Genomic DNA, 17815 nt, shown 5'->3' with positions numbered 1-17815 from the left:
TGGGAAAGATAAAGTTACTATGATCAGTAAATGATGCTGATAAAGATCGGTACCTCTAAAAACATATTTCTCGTGCCCATTCTCCACGTACATTACCAACACCACTCTTAGATTTTGAGTGTGGATTGGAGGACCAGAACGGGCTGTGGGCAGGGTACTTACTACTTACGTAAGTTGTCTTCCCAGGACCAGCCCAAAAGGCTTGACTGAAAATTGTTAACTCACAGGAGAAGCAGAGAGGCATGTCCTGGCAGCAATCCTAAAAGTCACAAGGGGGTCCCCTCCCACCCAAGGGCAGAGCTGGCGTGGAGTCAGGCCCGGGGCTGGGTGGGGGGACATGCAGAGCCCCTAGCGAGCATTACAGCATGCAACACCTTAGGTGGTGATAAACAGCAAGCCCCTCGGACCCCACCGCCCAGCAGCTTTAAATACTCTATGACATCCACACAAACAGAACACCTGGAGATCCACGCTCCGGGAGCTCGCAATCCAGTAGTTGAAGCCCAGGACAATGATACAGGCCACCAGGGCAGCCAGCACGAGGGGCGGCGACTTCATGCTCCGACGCCCGTTTCCCAATCCCATCATCTCAAAGACCAGGCTGAGAATCTGCCAAATAAAAACAAATACACAGGCCTCAGTAGCAGTATTAGCATGCCCCAGGCACGCCACAACCGTCATCACAACCAACACGAAGGTGTCCTGCCCCGAAACATGGATTGGCGTCTTCTCCTTGAATTGCAAAGCTGTCGGTGGAGAAGACCGTGTAAGTAGCCCACCCAGAGCCAGCGGTGTGTGCCCTGGGCAGTGCGGCCAGATCCCTGGGACAGGCTTGTGGGAGCAAGCACCGTCCTAGAAACCCATCACACACCGGCTCAACACCTCGGGCAGGTAACAATTTCTCTTACGCTTCAGTTTTCTCATCTATAATTATAGTTCCTACCTCCCAGTACAGTCTGAGAAATCACCTCTTGAAGCAGCAATAGCAAATATTAGTGCTTCTACATCACACTAGAAAGACCCCATTTCTCATTATTCCCCAAAGCCTTTTTGATCTGATTCCTAACCAGGGAGGGTTTTTTACCCTGTGACAGAATTGCCAAAGATACCCAATTAAAGTGTTTCCTGAGCAAAGCCGGAAAGCCTTCTAGAGGTGTGTGAAGCCAGGACCGGAGGTGCCCCGCCTGCAGCAGAAATAGGCATTTATGCTCTGCTTCCTTTGAGCACTGTTCTCTCCCTTCGAAGCCATATCTGTGCAGCACAGCCGAGTGAGGAGGAGACTTCAAGGGCTGCAGGGAGCATGGAGCTTCTTAAAAGAAACACAAATACAGCTGAGAAGAAAGGAGCTATGTTTCACTCACGGGCTTCAACCCCAAGCCAGGTCTGGCTGGATCCTGGCCCTGGTCAGCAAAGACAAGGGAAGCTGACTTTTCCAAATGGCTTTCGCTGAACCAAATCAAAGGACCTTATCAGAGGGAGGGCAGCACACACAATAAACAGTCTCCCTCAGAACAGATATGCTTTTATGCCAGGTGGGGCCAGCAACGGAGGAAGAGGAAAAGGAGGTGAGAGAGGAGGGGGAAGGGAGACTACCAGGAACTCAGGTTCGAGGTGAAGTTCCTGCAGGTGAGAACACAGAAGAGCTGACAAAGCTGGCTCTCCCCCATGGTATCTGTAGCTAAGTGTGTCCCTGGGAGACATCCTCTGTCTCTGCATGAGCAATCTAGTTGAATCACCTACAACAAAGCACCCCCAGAATTCCCATGAATTGAGGGCTGAATCCAGCCTCTACTGGCTGATGGCTTCTTCGCCAGATTCTCGTCTCTCGGGACAAAAGAGGGAAAAAAGTTTTAAATTCAACTGACAGTTGATATCAGCAAACATTGTACGTACTAACAGAGACTAATGCTCAGAAATACTAAAGTTCTAGAACATTTTATAGATCTGCTAAAACTGTCTCCACTGCCTCATCATGTTTGATTTTAATCACACTTTTTTTTTTTTTTTTTTTACTCTTATTAACTTTTTAAAATATAAGAAGACAAATACAATTGGGGAGAAAAATCACACGAAGTGTGAAATTAAGACTCCTCCTCTTCCCACTCCACTGGCTGTATCCTTCTATTCCAGCTGTTCTTAACCCTCAGAGAGCATCAGAATCGCCTGGGACACTTCTTAAATTACCAACAACTGGGCCCACTCCTCCTTTCTCTGTAAAATTTTTTGCCAATAATTTTTGGTGGTTGGTGGTGTTTTTAAAATAACCTAATCTTATCACTCTTTTCTTTTATTGCTTCTAGATTTTGCTTATGTTTAGAAAGACATTTCCTACTCTAAGTTTATATATACATTTACCCATATCTCCTCTCAACATATCTATGGTTTCATATTTATATGTAAATGTTTCATCCACTTGGAATTCCTTTTTGACGCAAGGAGTAAGGAAATACAAAGAAAACAACTTCTTTTTTTTTTTTTTTTGTAATGGCTGGCCAGTTCCTTGGGCATCCTTTATGGAATAAACTATTTTTACTTGGTTCTTTGAAAGGCCATCTTTGTCATATGCTTAATTCCCTAAAAATAAACTTTTAGATGGGACCCTCACTTGACCCTTTGCTATTCCTGCAGATGTAAGTCAGGGTGGGTATACTATAACTCTGAAAACAATATAACTCAACTCTCACTTCAAGGAAGTGTACAGACGATCATTTAACATTCTCCTTCCTTTAGCCAGTCAATAAAAAATTTAATGAGCAACTACTAGGGGACAGGTGCTGTGCTAGCACCAGGAAGCTCAGGGCAGTGTTGAGAGAACAAACTCTGGAACCTGATGGCCAGAGTTGGATGCTGGTTCCACCTCTTCGGAGTCAGAGGACCCATCTGTTCCTCACCGTCTTCCTCAGAGGGTTAAAGTGAGTAACAGATGAGTAAAGATATGAGAAGTGCTTAGAACCACAACTGGCACATAGTGTCAATTGCTCGATAAATGCTGACTATCATTATTAGAGATGGAAAGATGAATAACAAATCATTTCCAGATCTGGTCTTTTTCTCGTTTTATAAGAAAAAGGTGATGAATGTTTTCCTTCCTCAATCGTTCTACTTTATAGGAACCAGCCATCTGCGTTCTTCCCTTGACTCTGCTGTCGACTGAAGCAGCAGTAACTGCCATCTCCTGGGACTGACTCCGGATGCCGCTGCAGCAGTAGATATCCCAGACCAGGACCACATTATGTAAAAGAGAGGTTCCAGGAAGTTGCGTACAGTCTCAGAAGCCCGTCACTGTGACCCAGCACTTGGCCAGCCGGACGGTGTGCAGCCTCCCAGAGGGACGGTTAGGAGAGCCCTGGACTTCCCAATGGACACAGGGCTGCCCAGGTAAGAAGATGACCACGAGGAAGGGAGAGCCAACAGTGAGCCTTTGGGCCTGCAACATGCCTCACCACGGACTTCCAGGACTGCAGGAACCCTGCTGCTGAAGACAAAGGGACAAACACAGGTGCTAAATGCCAAAGCCCGATGAAGACTGAGGGCAGGAGCTCAGAGCCAGAGTTTACGGCTGTCAAACATTTCAAACGCCTTCCTCTCCTCCACCTTAGAATTTATGTTGACTGGAGGGTGATGGAAGTGGGTGGGAGACAGACTGTGTCAGACAGATTAATAGTTATAATTTAGGCTTCAGAATGTGTTTTGTCTCATATTTGATTACAGTCACCTGACATACTGAAAAAGATTAACCTAAATCAGCCAAACTCTGTGAAATTCCAGGCTTCCCTGGAGTGAAAGAAAGTGGTGTGTGTCTGCACTAAAAGTTTCTTGGTAAGTTGAAAGAGTCATAAGAAAAAAAAAAAAAAAACCCTGCAGATTCTTTCTACTGACTTAATTTAAAAAATTCAATCTACTGGTTAAAATTATTGTTTGCTTGTAAGACAAAAATTTTTATAAGCAAACAGAGACCTCTAATTACTTTTTTCAGAAAAAGAAAAAGCATAAGAAAATGGGCAACTGGCCAAATGCATGAGCCCCTTGAACCTCCTAGTTAAATAATTTTTTCATTTCCTCATTCTCACATAGAGGTTTTTAATCATATAGGCAAATATATGGGAGCAATCAAATCGGATTGGCTTGTTTGACCAATGTCATCACTGCAGAAACAACACAGCTTCTCCAAACAGCAGGGGAGCCGCACCTTTATTCCTTTTCAGAGGAAATGGCTTCACCGGGATGGCGGAGGGCCAGAGCCGGAGGTGCCCTGCACGGAGTTCAGAAGTCACCATAGTGAAGCAAACAGACCAGAGGACGCCCCACTCCGCATTTTTTTTGGAGGGTTTAGAGATATTCTACTCTGTCCCAAGAATGTCTCCAAGGAAGGGGTCAGCATACCAAAGCCCACAGGCCATTGGTGGCCCATTTTGTAAATAAGGGTTTGCTGAACACAGCCATGCCCAGCCCTTGAAGTCCTGCCCACAGCTGCTTTCTAGCTACGAGGCAGAGTTGAAAAGTAGAGATGGGGATCTACTCATAGGGTTATTACGAAGATTGAAACAGTTAAAGTATTTACTATCTTTCCCTTCGGGAAACTTTGCCAACTCCTGCTCTAAACCATTAGGGTTAAATGACAAGTCATTGCTTTCAAAACTTACCAGGAAGTGCACAGATTCTCCTCCTCTCACTTTCCCAACCTCCAATTTTTCCCCAATTCTAGAAGCTAACAGTTTAGAAAGAAAAACCTTCAATAGCATGGTAACTGTAGTTAATAATACTGTATTGCATATCTGAAAGTTGCTAAGAGAGTAGATCTTAAAAGTTCTCATCACAAGAAAAAAAAAAAATCCTAACTATGTGGTTACAGATGTTAACTAGACTCATCGTGGTGAGCATTTCACAATATATACAAATATTGAATCATTTTGTTGTATGCCTGAAACTAATGTTATGTCAATTATACTCAAGAAAATGTTTTAAAAAGAAAAACTAAAAATTAATGTGCATGTTTAGCGCTACGCAGTGAAAATACCAAAAACTGAAGTGAATGAGTGAAAGTGAATGAGGAGAACCAAATTCCACTGTGTTTCTTCCAGCACTTGATTTTCTGAAGAAGGGCCACCTTCCCTACAGACACCAAGACTACACGTTGGCAGGCGTTCCCAAATTCCTCCTGGTCTAGTTCAGGAGTTGGCAAACTTCAGCCTAAGGGCCGAATCCTGCCAGCCACCTGCTTCTGTACACTGCCTGAAAGCTCAGATTTTAAGTTTTTTAAGTGAAAGAATCAGAATAATAATATTTCATGACATGAAAAGTACTGAAATATGTGAAATTAAAGTTTCAGTGTCCCTAAATGAAGTTTTATTGGGATACAACGATACCCATTCATTTACGTACTGTCTATCGCTGTCAGGCTACAAGAAGTGAGTAGCTGTGACACAGCCCACAGGGCCTGCAGAACCTAAAATACCATCTGGCCCTTTACAGAAAAGGTCTGCTGTACCTTGAGACACCTGCTGTAGTTCAGTGGTTCTCAAAGTGTGTTCCCTGGGCCGGCAGCATCAGCATCACGTGGGAATGTTAGAAATGTAAATGTTCTGGCCCACCCCACACCTACCAAGTCAGCGACTTGGGGTCTGTGTTTAAAAGCCCTCCACGTGATGCTGATGCAGGTCAAGGCTGAGAACCACTGTCCTCTCCAGAGCTCACTGGACAAGTCTGACGAGTGAATCTTGTTCTGGCTGCACTCACTTATTTTCAAAAAGAGGAAAGGCATGTTGGAGGGGGTGTGTTGTTTATCTTTGGAGAAATATTTGTATTTCCCTACTGTTTAAAGGTTAAGTTTGAGTTTTTTCCTCCCGGCTCTTTCTTGGTCTTTGGCCTTCTGTTTTATTCTACTATTTTCTCACACCTCCCATCTGCAGTTGCAAACATTGTCCCTAAACCTATCTACTACTGTGTGCCCTAGAGAAATAAGGTTTCTTTTTACCTCCCTAAGAGGTAAAGAGTAACCCCAAATGGACTCCATTTAAAGTAACTTCTCCGTCGAGGGTCTTTTCTCCCTTTGGCCATCTCAAAGTCACTGCTCACCTGTGGATAAAGGTACCTCTTCTTTAATCAGAATGAAGTGATCACTAATTCCAGAGCAACGTGGCTTCTACAGGACCTCCCTCACTGATACAGAAAACACAGAGGAAAGATAAGGAATCATCTATCTGCTCCACAGATATAAATGACAGAGAGCATTTTGATGGGTTAGACCCTCCAGTTCTGACAGCACTGAAATCAGAGAAATAGTTAAAAAAATTTTTTCTAAATCAATCATTAGTATATTAAAATTCTGTCCAAGAATTCACCAAGGCAATACTTTAAAAACTGGTAACAGCGAATGAGCCATCTCGAAGTTCCAGCCCAACTGAGCCTCAAAAGACTGCAGCCCAGTCAACCCACAGAATCAGGAGCAATAATAAAATGATGGTTTTAAGCTTGGAGATGATTTGTTATGGAGCAACGGATGATCAAAATACAAATTGTTACATGAAAAAAGTTACAAAATAGCAATTATCATATCCTACTTTTGTTGAAAAAATTTTTTAAATACTCTCAATAAATCAATATATTTTTCCACCATAGAAAATGTATAGCAAATGTTTATAAGGAAGGATATATACAAGTTGTAGTAAGGGAGCAGAATGTATAGAGGAATGAAGCTTTCATTTTTTTGCTTTATACCATTTTTTTTTCCTCAATGAGCGTATCTTTAATACAAAAGCCAAACAGTGACAATAAAAAATTGAGATGTTAGGCAGATGTATAATGGTAACATTAGCAAGTTTTGAAGCTGTATTTGTAGCATTCCCAAATTAAAACACCGTATTTTACAGCTTCTTCTAAAACAAAACAATGACAACATATATATGTATTATGAAGTAGAGAAATACACTGAACTGATTCAAATACATTCCAAGGCTCCCTTCTGTGCTGGACCTCACCACCGGGGACACTAAGAAGACCCAGGTCCCTGTCTTGAGCCTGGGCAGGTAACTGAGAGGAGATGCAGGGCAGCGTGAGGACCCGTTTCTGACTTGGTGACGGGGCGGTTCCTCTTCTCCTCCCAACCTTCTGGGCTCATCTGTAAAGGGATAACCTTGGGGTCTGTCTTCTAAGGCTGGTGTGAAAATTAAATGAGAGCATTTACTTGCCACCAAGTAAATACTTAACTGAAAGGAACTGCTGTGGTATTGAGAGTGTGGCTAAAGTGAGAGAACCAACTGTCTACCAGCAGGGTGCATGCATCCCAGAAGGTGTAAAAGATGTTCCACCTGGCTGGGGAAAAAATCCTAGAAGTTACATTTATTTTTATCCAAAAAGTAGAATAGCAACTATGTTTTAGTAATATAAATATTACTAAACAAGTAATATATATATATATAACAAGTTAAATATATTATGTATATACTAATTATTTTACACTATGTTACACTGTACTAATTATACTACCATGAAATACTAATAGTGCTAATAGAAGCAGGAACTGACTGACTGCATCCTCACAAAGACCCTCTGTCGAGGGTCACCTGTCACCAGCCCTCTGGGGTGCCTGAAGCGCTCCTTTGACTTGGGCAAGCGCACCATGAGGTAGATGGACAAATTATAACTAAACTAAACCCCACAGAGGATATGAATAGCTTTAAGATTCCTACAAAAAGCACAAATTAAAGCTACACTAATAAACGCAAGCAGAGGTGAACACAAGCCCAAGGCTGGGAACACACTTCCCGCCCTGAGTCAGCTTCACCTGAGCCACATCACAAAGTAAAAACAATGACGATGTACTCAGATCTGACAAGAACCAGGCCAAAAATACTCAAAATTCAAGGAGTATATGAAAAAGGGTTTTACCTCCACTGTGATTAACAGTGAATCCATCCCTAAGTGTAAACTGAATCTTGAGGTACAAGAAAACAATGACAGCACATGTATATAATTTATAATTAAGTAACAAACACACATAAGAGGAGTGCTAAAAATTGGCCTTAATTGAGATATAATTGACATATTACAGTCTTCATTTTAGGTGTTAAAATTTTTTTTACTAACAAGAATGAGCAAAAAAGCTTGGAAACCACAGCAAACTACAATATATATCACTATAATCATATTATATGGTATTTTTACATATATATTCTTCCTGTCAGGCACTAATTAACCTTCAAAACTTTAGTGAGAGGAAGTTCTGTTAATGCAGCCTTGAAGGAAAATAAGATCAAAATGTTGTAAAAATCTGAGAAGGTATGCATTTTTTTCCCTGAAAATGGGGGAAATTTCTTTGTGAAGCAAAGTAGGCTCTCTGGGAATTTTGGAAATAATCCTTAAACTTCAAGCCAAGTCTCTCTTTCAATGTAATTTCATCAGTCACTTGAAAAAGTCTAGAAAAGAAAATAACCACAATCTAGGACCATCTTGGGGGAGCAAGTGAAACCCCATTCACACTTTGTTAAGGTGAACGCCAAGGGCATATCAAGACCATTCCTTTTACTTCCGTGAATTTTTAGAAAATAATTTTAACCAAGTTTTTTTTTTTAAACCAAAAAAAGTGCTCTTTCTTCTTATCCCAATTACAGATGTTATTTCCCATTTCCCAAGTCATTAAACGAGAAATTAATCTTTTCCTAAGGCACCTTAGTTTTTTCTAAAGAAAAATAAAAACAACAATAATACAACTGAATTAAAGCCCCAGGCACAGGGCCTCTCATCCCTGTCCCTGCCTCCCCCTCTCCTGGCCACCCCAGGCCCGTTTAGAAGCAGGACTGGTCTTCAGGGACCACACTACCTTCAAGCTCCCTTTCACTAAACTGCCCGTGATGGGATCCTGTTCCCCACGCAGCACAGCTGGCTTGAAGCGACACCCCACCTTCTAACTCTTCCCGGCAGAGGCAGTTTCCCCAGGCTCTGCCTGGCTATCCTTTGTGCTTCAGATGCAGAAAGCCAGCTTGCAGCATTCACAGGATCTTCAGTACAGTCAGCAGTTCCCTCCCTGCTGAGGGAAGGTGGCCACATAAATGGACTGAAGGTAGCCCTGGGCCTGACATGGTCAACCATCCTCACTGCTGTTTCAGCCACACCCCTCAAAAAAAACTATATAAATGCAAAATCTTTTCATTCCCCCATCAATAACTGGACCTAGGGCCAGCAATTAGAAAGCAGATGGCATCCTTAGCTCCTAATGGCAACATCCCCAAAATCTGACACCACCCCCCCAGCATTCCTTCCTCTCATCGCTGGTCTTTCATTTTTGAGAAAAACCAAAAAAAAAAAAAAAAGTGGTATCTTCACAGGAGAACAAAATACGTCTTGAAGAGTTAACCTGTTTTCTTTAAACATCCTATGAACTCAATGTTTTCACCACTGACCCCTTAAAAATTGAATTCTGACCTAAGAACAGCAAGCCTTAGCAAGTTACTGGTTTCTATTTACAAATAAAGTAAAACTATTCTTCACGATAGCATGAGCTTGGCTTAATCTTCTCTAACACAAGTAGAAGGAGCTAGGGATGCCCTAGGAGACCCACAAGGACCAACAAGAGATTCCACTTCTCAGGTTTCACGTTACAAAAAATTCAGAAATATTAAAACTGCCAAATTTGAGTCAATCTCATGGCCATGAGTCAAACAGAGTCACTCTAAAGCTGTTAAATATTTAAGCAGGCTACTGGACATCTTACTCTGCTCCTAGGAATGTCCCTCAATATTTGCATAATTTAGGGCAACTGGGCCTTGAAGACCACAAACCAGACAAAGGAAATCTGAAAACCGTGAAAGCCACACGAGTCTGGTTTTGCAAATTTGTAAACGGGATATCTTAAGCACCACCATTACTTGCCGAATACAATGATTCTTAAATTCCGCTAAAAAGAACACTCATCAAAATAGGCATTTTGCCTGTTTTGTTTTACCAAAAAACAATCATTAAAAATACTAAATAGGGTGTGACATATAAAGAGTATGAAAACCCAGGAGACTATTTTTACAGCAGAACAAAAGTTCTGTGGACCCTCCACGCCGCCAAAGGTGGGAAATACAGGTACAGGAGGGAACCCGGAGCATCCCTGAGACGTGCTTCAGAGGAGCCCTGGCGGCTCGCAGACCGAGAACCCGGCGTCAAGCTCCCGGTCACCTGCCAGTACGCGACCGCTGCCAACTTGGGCACCGCGGCGGCCCGAGCGCGCGCGGGGCTGAGGGGGAAGAGATGAGCGGCGCGGCCAGCCCGCCCTCCCCGCGTGCCAATCACGCCCGCACGGCTGGCACTAGCGCGACTTTGGAGAATGCTCGCTTTTGACTTTGGATGCCGACGCGCGTGACATACCTAAGAACAAAAAGAAAGGGCCCGCATCGCCCCAGACCGGCCTCCGCAGGGGAGCCCAGCCCGGGAGACGGAACCCGGCGGGTCGGGGCGGCCCCGGGAAGGAGGCTCCGGCGCGGGGAGGTGCGGGGCCGGCACCGAGCCGACTCCGGTAAAAGGCTGAGGCCCGGGCGCAAGCCGGGGGATGTTTCCGGGACCCGGCGCGGGGTCCCTGGGCGCGGGCCCGGGACCGAGGAGGGACAAGGAGAGGTAAGGCGGCCAGAGCGGCCGGAGGGCGCGCCGAGCACGCGCGCCGCCCACTCACCTCCTGCAGCGGCTCAGGCGGCCGCTCGGTGCTGCGAGGCCCGGCTCCCAGGCCGCCCGGGCCGCTCTCCTACCGCCGCCGGCCTCGCGCTCCCGCCCGCTCCGCGCCCCGCGCAGCCTCCAGCGCCGCCGCGTCTCCGGCCTCCGCTGCGGCGAGTCCCCGCCCCCGGGCAGCGCCGGCAGCGCGGGGAGGAGGCGGCTTCGCGAGCGCGAGGAGGCGAGGCCGTGGCCGCGCCCGGACGCTCGGCCCCACGGTGCGCGCGCCCTGGCCCGCGGCCGACCTGTGGCTGGAGCCGGGAAGCCCCCGTCGCGCCCCCTTCCCGCCGCTAGCAGCCCAGCCCCTCCCCTCCCCACGGCGGCTCCCGGCGCGCCTTCTGGTCGCGGCTCAGAGAGCCGAACGGAGAGGTTCAGAGGCTTTCGGAGGAGGCGCGTAAGGTGGGAAGCGGCGGCGGAGAGAAGGGGCCCGGGGAGATGGGGCCCGGGGGGGCCCGGGGAGACACGCCTCCCAGCACCCCCGCCCCCGCCCCGAGGGAATTTTCCGGAACCCAGAGCTGACCACACCCAGCGCCACACTCCTGGTCATACTCACGTCTCTTTCTCAGTAGTCCTGGGATCTGTGCTCACGAATTTGTCCTTTTTCTTCCACCAGCCCTTCTCAGTTGGTCCTGATCGCCCCACAGCTGTTATCTCTCAGCGCTAATTTGTCGGGTTGCGACCCTGGGACGGCGTGCAACAGAAGACGAAGACTCCTGGGCGCTGCGCAAGCGGGATCCTCTAGGGCTTTCTAAGGATGGGGCTTGAGAATTTGAATTTTAAACAGTGCCCAGGTGGCCTTCGGGCACACGGAAGTTTGAGAAGCACTGTTGAGCCGTACCTGCCTGAGAAGATGCCACAAAACTAGCGACCTTTAGGATAACCATACTAGAAAATTCTAAAGCAGTGGTTCTTGACCCTGACAGCATTGGCCAGACATTGGAATTCTCTGGGAGCTTTTAGAGTATTCAGATACCACGGTCCCACCTCTGGAGTTCTGAGCCCAAACATTGGTATTTTTGTTTTAAAGCTTCCCAGATAGTTGTAACATGTGGCCAGGATTGAGAACAGTTTTCCTAGAACAATCTCTTTTTGAACCTACCTGGCTCTAGTGTCTGGGAAAAGAGTCCCTTGGCTCACCCCTCCCAAACCCCAACACCAAAAAACAGGCAGAAACACACGCAAACTCCTGAGGGAACGCTCACGGCCAAAACTATTTTCAACCAGAACGAACTCCCCTTCAAAAAGGTGACTAAGATGTCTTACTAACACCTGAGCATGGATCTCGTTAACTGCAGGAAAAGTATCTTCATGAGCCAAAACCTTTTACCTGAATCATGAGCTGACAATAATGACCCCTTTAGAGTGATATTCGAGTATATTCCAAAATGATGTTTTCATTACCCATTGTTAGACTGCCACCTGGTCAGACTAAGTGTTCAAAAGCTGAACGTGCGTTGGCTGTCAGCCCTGGCTTTTCCATAGACTTGACTTGTATTCCTTGGCTCTGACCTTCTCCCCATCTTCAGTGACCACAGTCAGGGTTTTAGGACAGGCACGGTAACTTCCCTTATTGCTCCTTTTGGCTCTCCTAGCAATGTTTTGCCTTCTTAGACTGTGGACCATAACTTCCACCTCATTTGCCTCTAAGTATGTTCCCATTAGTGTCTGTGATTTATCAACAGCTAATTAGTCAGTGACTAAGCCAGTGATTCTTAAACACTTTATAGAAGAGGTCCATATGTCTAGGTACTAGGGAAGCTAGCTGAGTTAACTACATCTTTATTGAGGGGGAATCAGTCCTTTCCAAGTTTCATAAGAATCTTTATGACAAAATTTGGAATTTTTAAGATGTAGTTCTTAAAGTTCTTTTAAGATGCAATATTTATATATGCAGTGTTGCATATGTAAATTTGGGTTTACATTTCTTATAAAGTTCTCTTCTGTTTCCTCAAGGCTTCTTGCCCAGAACGTTTAACCTAATCGGTTGCTGGCCCTAAAAATTCAACTGGATAGATTTTGATTAAACAATGTGGAAGGGGCTGTGGTGGTTGGTTGCAGCAGGCCCCCAGGTTTTGTCTGTTCAGCATTCTTTCTCTCACTAGGTAATGGCACCCGATTTTCATACAGGAACCTACCTCCTACTCTCCAAGGGATACAGCCTTGGTCAGACTGTCAATCAAAGTGATGGCTTCTCCAGCTCAAGGGATAGACTGTTGTATTAGTTTTCTATTTTCTGCCCTAACAAATTATCACAGACCTAGAGTTAAAACAACACAGTTCTGTTGGTCAAAAATCTCACTGGGCTAAAACCAAGGTGTCAGTAGGGCTGCATTCCTTTCTGAAGGCTCCTGGGAAGATCCATTTCATTTCATCCATCCAAGCCTTTTCCATTTCATCCATCCAAGCCTTTTCCAGCTTCTAGAGGCTGCTGGCATTCCTCAGCCCATAACCCCCTTCCTTCATGTTCCAAACCAGCAATCTTCAAAATCAGTAACATCTTTCTAATCCTGCTTCCATAGTCGTATCTCTCAGATCCAGCTGGAAAAGTTTCTTCACTTCTAAGGACACTTGTGATTACATTGGTCCCACCCCAATAATCCAAGATAATCTCCGGAACTCAAGGTCCTTAATTTACTCACATCTGCAAAGTCCCTTTTGCCATTTAAGGTAACGTTTACACGTTTCAGGGATTAAGACATGAACATCTTAGACTTCCCTGGTGACGCAGTGGGTAATAATCCGCCTGCCAATGCAGGGAACACGGGTTCAAGCCCTGGTCCAGGAAGACCCCATATGCCATGGAGCAACTAAGTCCGTGTGCCACAACTACTGATCCTGTGCTCTAGAGCCCACGAGCCACAACTACTGAGCCTGCGCACCCTAGAGCCTGTGCTCCACAACAAGAGAAGCCACCGCAATGAGAAGCCCATGCACCACAACAAAGAGTAGCCACTGCTTGCCACAACTAGAGAAAGCCTGCACACAGCAACGAAGACCCAATGCAGCCAAAAATAAAAAAAGAAAGAAAGAAAAGAAAACCCAACAAATAAGTAAATAAAGAAAAGAAAAAAGAAAGACATGAACATCTTGAGGGGCCATTATTCTGCCTACTACAGACCCCTACTCTCAGCTGATCTATTACACTCTATTTCTGGGATGAGCAAAGTGATGACCCAAGAACTTAAAAAGATCATTGGGCACTTATCTCAGTGATGGCACCCATCATTTTTGGCATGTAGATCTGTGGGGCTGGTTCCTGTGCTTCCCAAAGCCTGACTTTTCAGTTTATCCTGCAATTCTGAGACTTTCCCCATAGCTAGAACTTGCTAGAAATAAATGTAATACATAGTAGAACAACAATACAGAATCAATCAGAGTTTTTGGTTGCAAACAACAGAACAGCTTTTGTAACTCTTAAGGAAAAAAAGGAATTGATTGGACAAATTTCAGTTTCTCAGAGAGTCAATGGTGAGAATCCATGAAATCATATTGATTGAATTCCAATCAGTTTGGAAAAACCTAGATGCTGCAGAGGGCTAGGCAGCAGAAATCGCTGCAAAAGTGACACAGCAGATAGAGTGAGTATGGTATATATGCCACACTGCTGCGTCACTGGACCTCCAACTGACCCCACTTGTTTGCAACACTTGCTCAGGATACATAGTGTCCAGAGGGAGCATACAGTTGGAGGAATTTGATTCTATGCCCATCTCCCAGGCTAGCAGGGACAACTCTGGTTTCTGTAGCTGGATGTGGCCACTAATTCCACAAAAGGAGATTGAGATGCCTATAGAAAGAGGAGGCAAATAACTAGCAAATGCCCCCCACAATTATCCTAAGAAAAATTCAAAGAGCTGTGGAGGAGGCAGAAGTCATGTCTGTTTAGGAAAATCAGGAAAGACTGAACAGAAAATGGGTGTAGGACAGGGCTGTCCTATAGAAATAGAATTCAAGCCACATATATAATTTAAAATTTTCCAGTAACTGCATTAAAAAAGTGAAAAGAAACAAGTGAAAATAATGTAAATGTATTTTATTTAACCCACTATATCTAATATATCAGTGCTCCCCAACTTTTTTGGCACCAGGGACCAGTTTCGTGGAAGACAATTTTTCCATGGACGGGGGGGTGGAGATAGTTTTGGGATGATTCAAGCACATTACATTTATTGTGCACTTTATTTCTATTATTATTACATTGTAATATATAATTAAATAATTATACAACTCACCATAATGCTGACAGGAGGCAGAGCTCAGGTGGTAATGCGAGTGATGGGGAGCGGCTGTAAATACAGATGAAGCTTCGCTCACTCGCCCGCCACTCACCTCCTGCTGTGCAGCCCAGTTCCTAACAGGACACAGACTGGTACTGGGGGTTGGGGACCCCTGTAATATATTATCATTTATATATTATCAATATTATATATTAATATTGATAATATTATATTATATTATATATTATCAATTATATATTAATATATTATCATTTCAACATGTTATTAATAAAATACAAATGGGACATTTTACATGCAATAAAATATTTAACAGAAAAAAAGTACACTGCTTCAGGTTTTTTTTTTTAATTTAATTAAATTAAAAATTCAGGGGCTTCCCTGGTGGCGCAGTGGTTGAGAATCTGCCTGCCAATGCAGAGGATACGGGTTGAGCCCTGGTCTGGGAAGATCCCATATGCCGCGGAGCAACTGGGCCCGTGAGCCACAATTACTGAGCCTGCGCGTCTGGAGCCTGTGCTCCGCAACAAGAGAGGCCACGATAATGAGAGGCCCGCGCACCGCGATGAAGAGTGGCCCCCGCTCGCCGCAACTAGAGAAAGCCCTCGCACAGAAACGAAGACCCAACACAGCCATAAAAATAAATAAATAAATAAACCCAAAGTTAAAAAAAAAAAAAAAAAAATTCAGTTCCTTCTTGGCACCAGCCACATTTCAAATGCTCAATAGCCACATGTGGCTAGTGGCTATAACATTAAACAGGATGTTGTACCTGGGATGGTACACCCGCTTGGGAAGGATGGTGTACCCACTTGGATCTAATCTAGAGAGAGAGAAAACACAGAGTAATTTAAACAGGGTAAGTTTAAATACAAAGAATCATTAACATAGCAGCAGATTGGACTCATGAGCGTCTGGCTAGTAAAAAGCAAAGAGAACTGTAAAGAATATAGGAACAGAAGGTATTCTGAGCAGCTGCTACCCCCATGGTGCTGAGATAGAGCATCTGAGAAAGAGCTGCCTCTCTATCCCCAGGCCACAGGAATAAGATTGAGACCTCCGTGGAGAGGGCTTGTGGCTCCCTGAGTGGCAGAGAAGTTGCTGTGGCATCAGCAGAACTTGCTGAAAATCTGCCCTCCAGAACTTTCCAGAAATCACCTTCTAAGCTTCCCAGGAAAGCTGTTCATGGGTTGGTTTCTCACAGGAGGTGCTCTCTTACAAAACTGCTCCGGGTGCCTGGAGAAGCTGTTGGTTGCTGCCGGCCACCGTGGCGCTGCAGAGCTGGGCGCTGGGGAAGCCACGTGTGCGGCAGGAGCTCGGCACAGGCCTGGAAGTGTGGAGAAATACACCAGCATGATGACAGGCCTAGAATGAGAAAAGCGTGAAGCAGAACAGCAAGGGAACTAGTTTGGATTGGGGAGTCATTATAGATGGGAGGGTAAGAAAGAAATGCAGTAAGACAGAAAAGTAGGCCCAAGGGTTCTACCTCAGACTCAACAAACCATTCTATACAATATTGTAATTTTCCCCAAATACCACTCTGGTCACGTCACCCCTCTCTTAATAACTTTCCATGGCTTTTCCGTGCCTATATAGAATTTAGCGTCCTAGACACTCTGTCCAAACTTCCTCAAGCCAGGCCACTCTCCTGTGCTCCCCACAGACCAGCTTTGCTCTGCTATTCTGCCTAGAAGGTCCCCCTTCCCCCTTCCTTTTCTCACAACTCAGCCCAAAAGTCCCAGTCAGAACCCACTCCCGTAGTACCCACCACAGTCTGCCCACAGTGTAAAATCAGTAAAGTTCCCAAGGGGAGGGACTGTCCTTTGTTAGCGTGGTTTCCTCCCTGGCACTTACACAGTCAGTGCTGGATAAATACTCCAGACTGGACTACAGGCTCCTGTGGGCAGCACAGTGCCCAGGACATTGGAGGCGCTCTCAAGGTATTAAATACATGAAATCAGTGGAATGGAATAGAATAGAAAGTCCTTGTCGTAAACCTCTTGCTGTGTGTGCTTTGTAGCGTCCATTTTTCCCTTCCTCAGGTACGTAGTTCTCACTGGCTTTTCAATCCTAAATGCCTGTGGTAAACAGAGCAGTTACCCCCCAAAGATGTATTTCAATGTCCTAATCCCAATAATCTGTGAATATTACTCCATATGGCAAAAGATGTGATTAAATAAAGATCTTGAGAGGAGGAGCTTATCCTGGATTATCCATCTGGGCCCGAAATGCAGTCACAGGTGTCCTTATAAGAGAAAGGCAGAGGGAGTTTTGGACAGAAGAGAGGTAGAAGCTATGTGACCACAGAAGCAGAGACTGGAACGATGTGGCCACAAGCCAAGGAATGCCTGGAGCCACCAGAAGCTGGAAGAGGTAAGCAATGGATTCTTCCCTAGAGCCTTTGGAGAAAGCACAACTTTACCTTCACTACCATGTCAGGATAAAACTTCTGTTGTTGTAAGCCACCCAGTTTTTGTAATTTGTTACGGCAGCCACCGGAAATTAACACAATGTCCAATTCCAGGGGTTGTAGTGATTGATTCATAGATGGGCACATGACCCAGTTAATGCATTGAGACTCTGTTACAGGACATTTGCTGGAGCTGCTGGGAAAGGGAAGCTCTTTTTGCCACTAAGGCAACCCATACTAGGAAAAGATAAGCCTAGAGCTGTTTGGGGCCTCCATGTGGAGACATCAGCCTAACATGTTGAAAAAGACAGAGACAAAATCTAGTGTTGCTATCATTTGATCTTCTGTACCCAGCCATATCTGAAGCCAGTCCTATCCCTGGACTTCCAATTATATCAGCCAATTAATTCCCCATTTTACTTAAGCCAATATGAGCTGGGTTTCTGTCACAAGCAGCCCAAAGAATTCTAACTCATAGGGTCTT

General features: G+C 45.0%; 1 protein-coding gene across 2 annotated transcripts in view; it reads right to left on the bottom strand.

The window, feature by feature from the left end:
- Nucleotides 1–10797, bottom strand: part of GOLM1 (golgi membrane protein 1) — a 58504-nt gene extending 47707 nt beyond the window's left edge. For both annotated transcript variants that reach the window (XM_036855862.1, XM_036855861.1), the window contains exons 1-2: nucleotides 10652–10797; nucleotides 460–609 (exon numbers count right to left, since the gene is read on the bottom strand). In XM_036855862.1, the coding sequence (XP_036711757.1) occupies nucleotides 460–588 (129 nt within the window). In that variant the 5' untranslated portion in view covers nucleotides 589–609; nucleotides 10652–10797. The remainder of the gene's footprint in view (nucleotides 1–459; nucleotides 610–10651) is intronic.
- Nucleotides 10798–17815: the final 7018 nt, after the last annotated feature.

Source organism: Balaenoptera musculus, chromosome 6, assembly GCF_009873245.2.
Source record: "Balaenoptera musculus isolate JJ_BM4_2016_0621 chromosome 6, mBalMus1.pri.v3, whole genome shotgun sequence".
NCBI classification, from domain to species: domain Eukaryota; kingdom Metazoa; phylum Chordata; class Mammalia; order Artiodactyla; family Balaenopteridae; genus Balaenoptera; species Balaenoptera musculus.
Note: the sequence above shows the minus strand (reverse complement) of the source record. Positions and strands in the feature narration are given on the sequence as shown.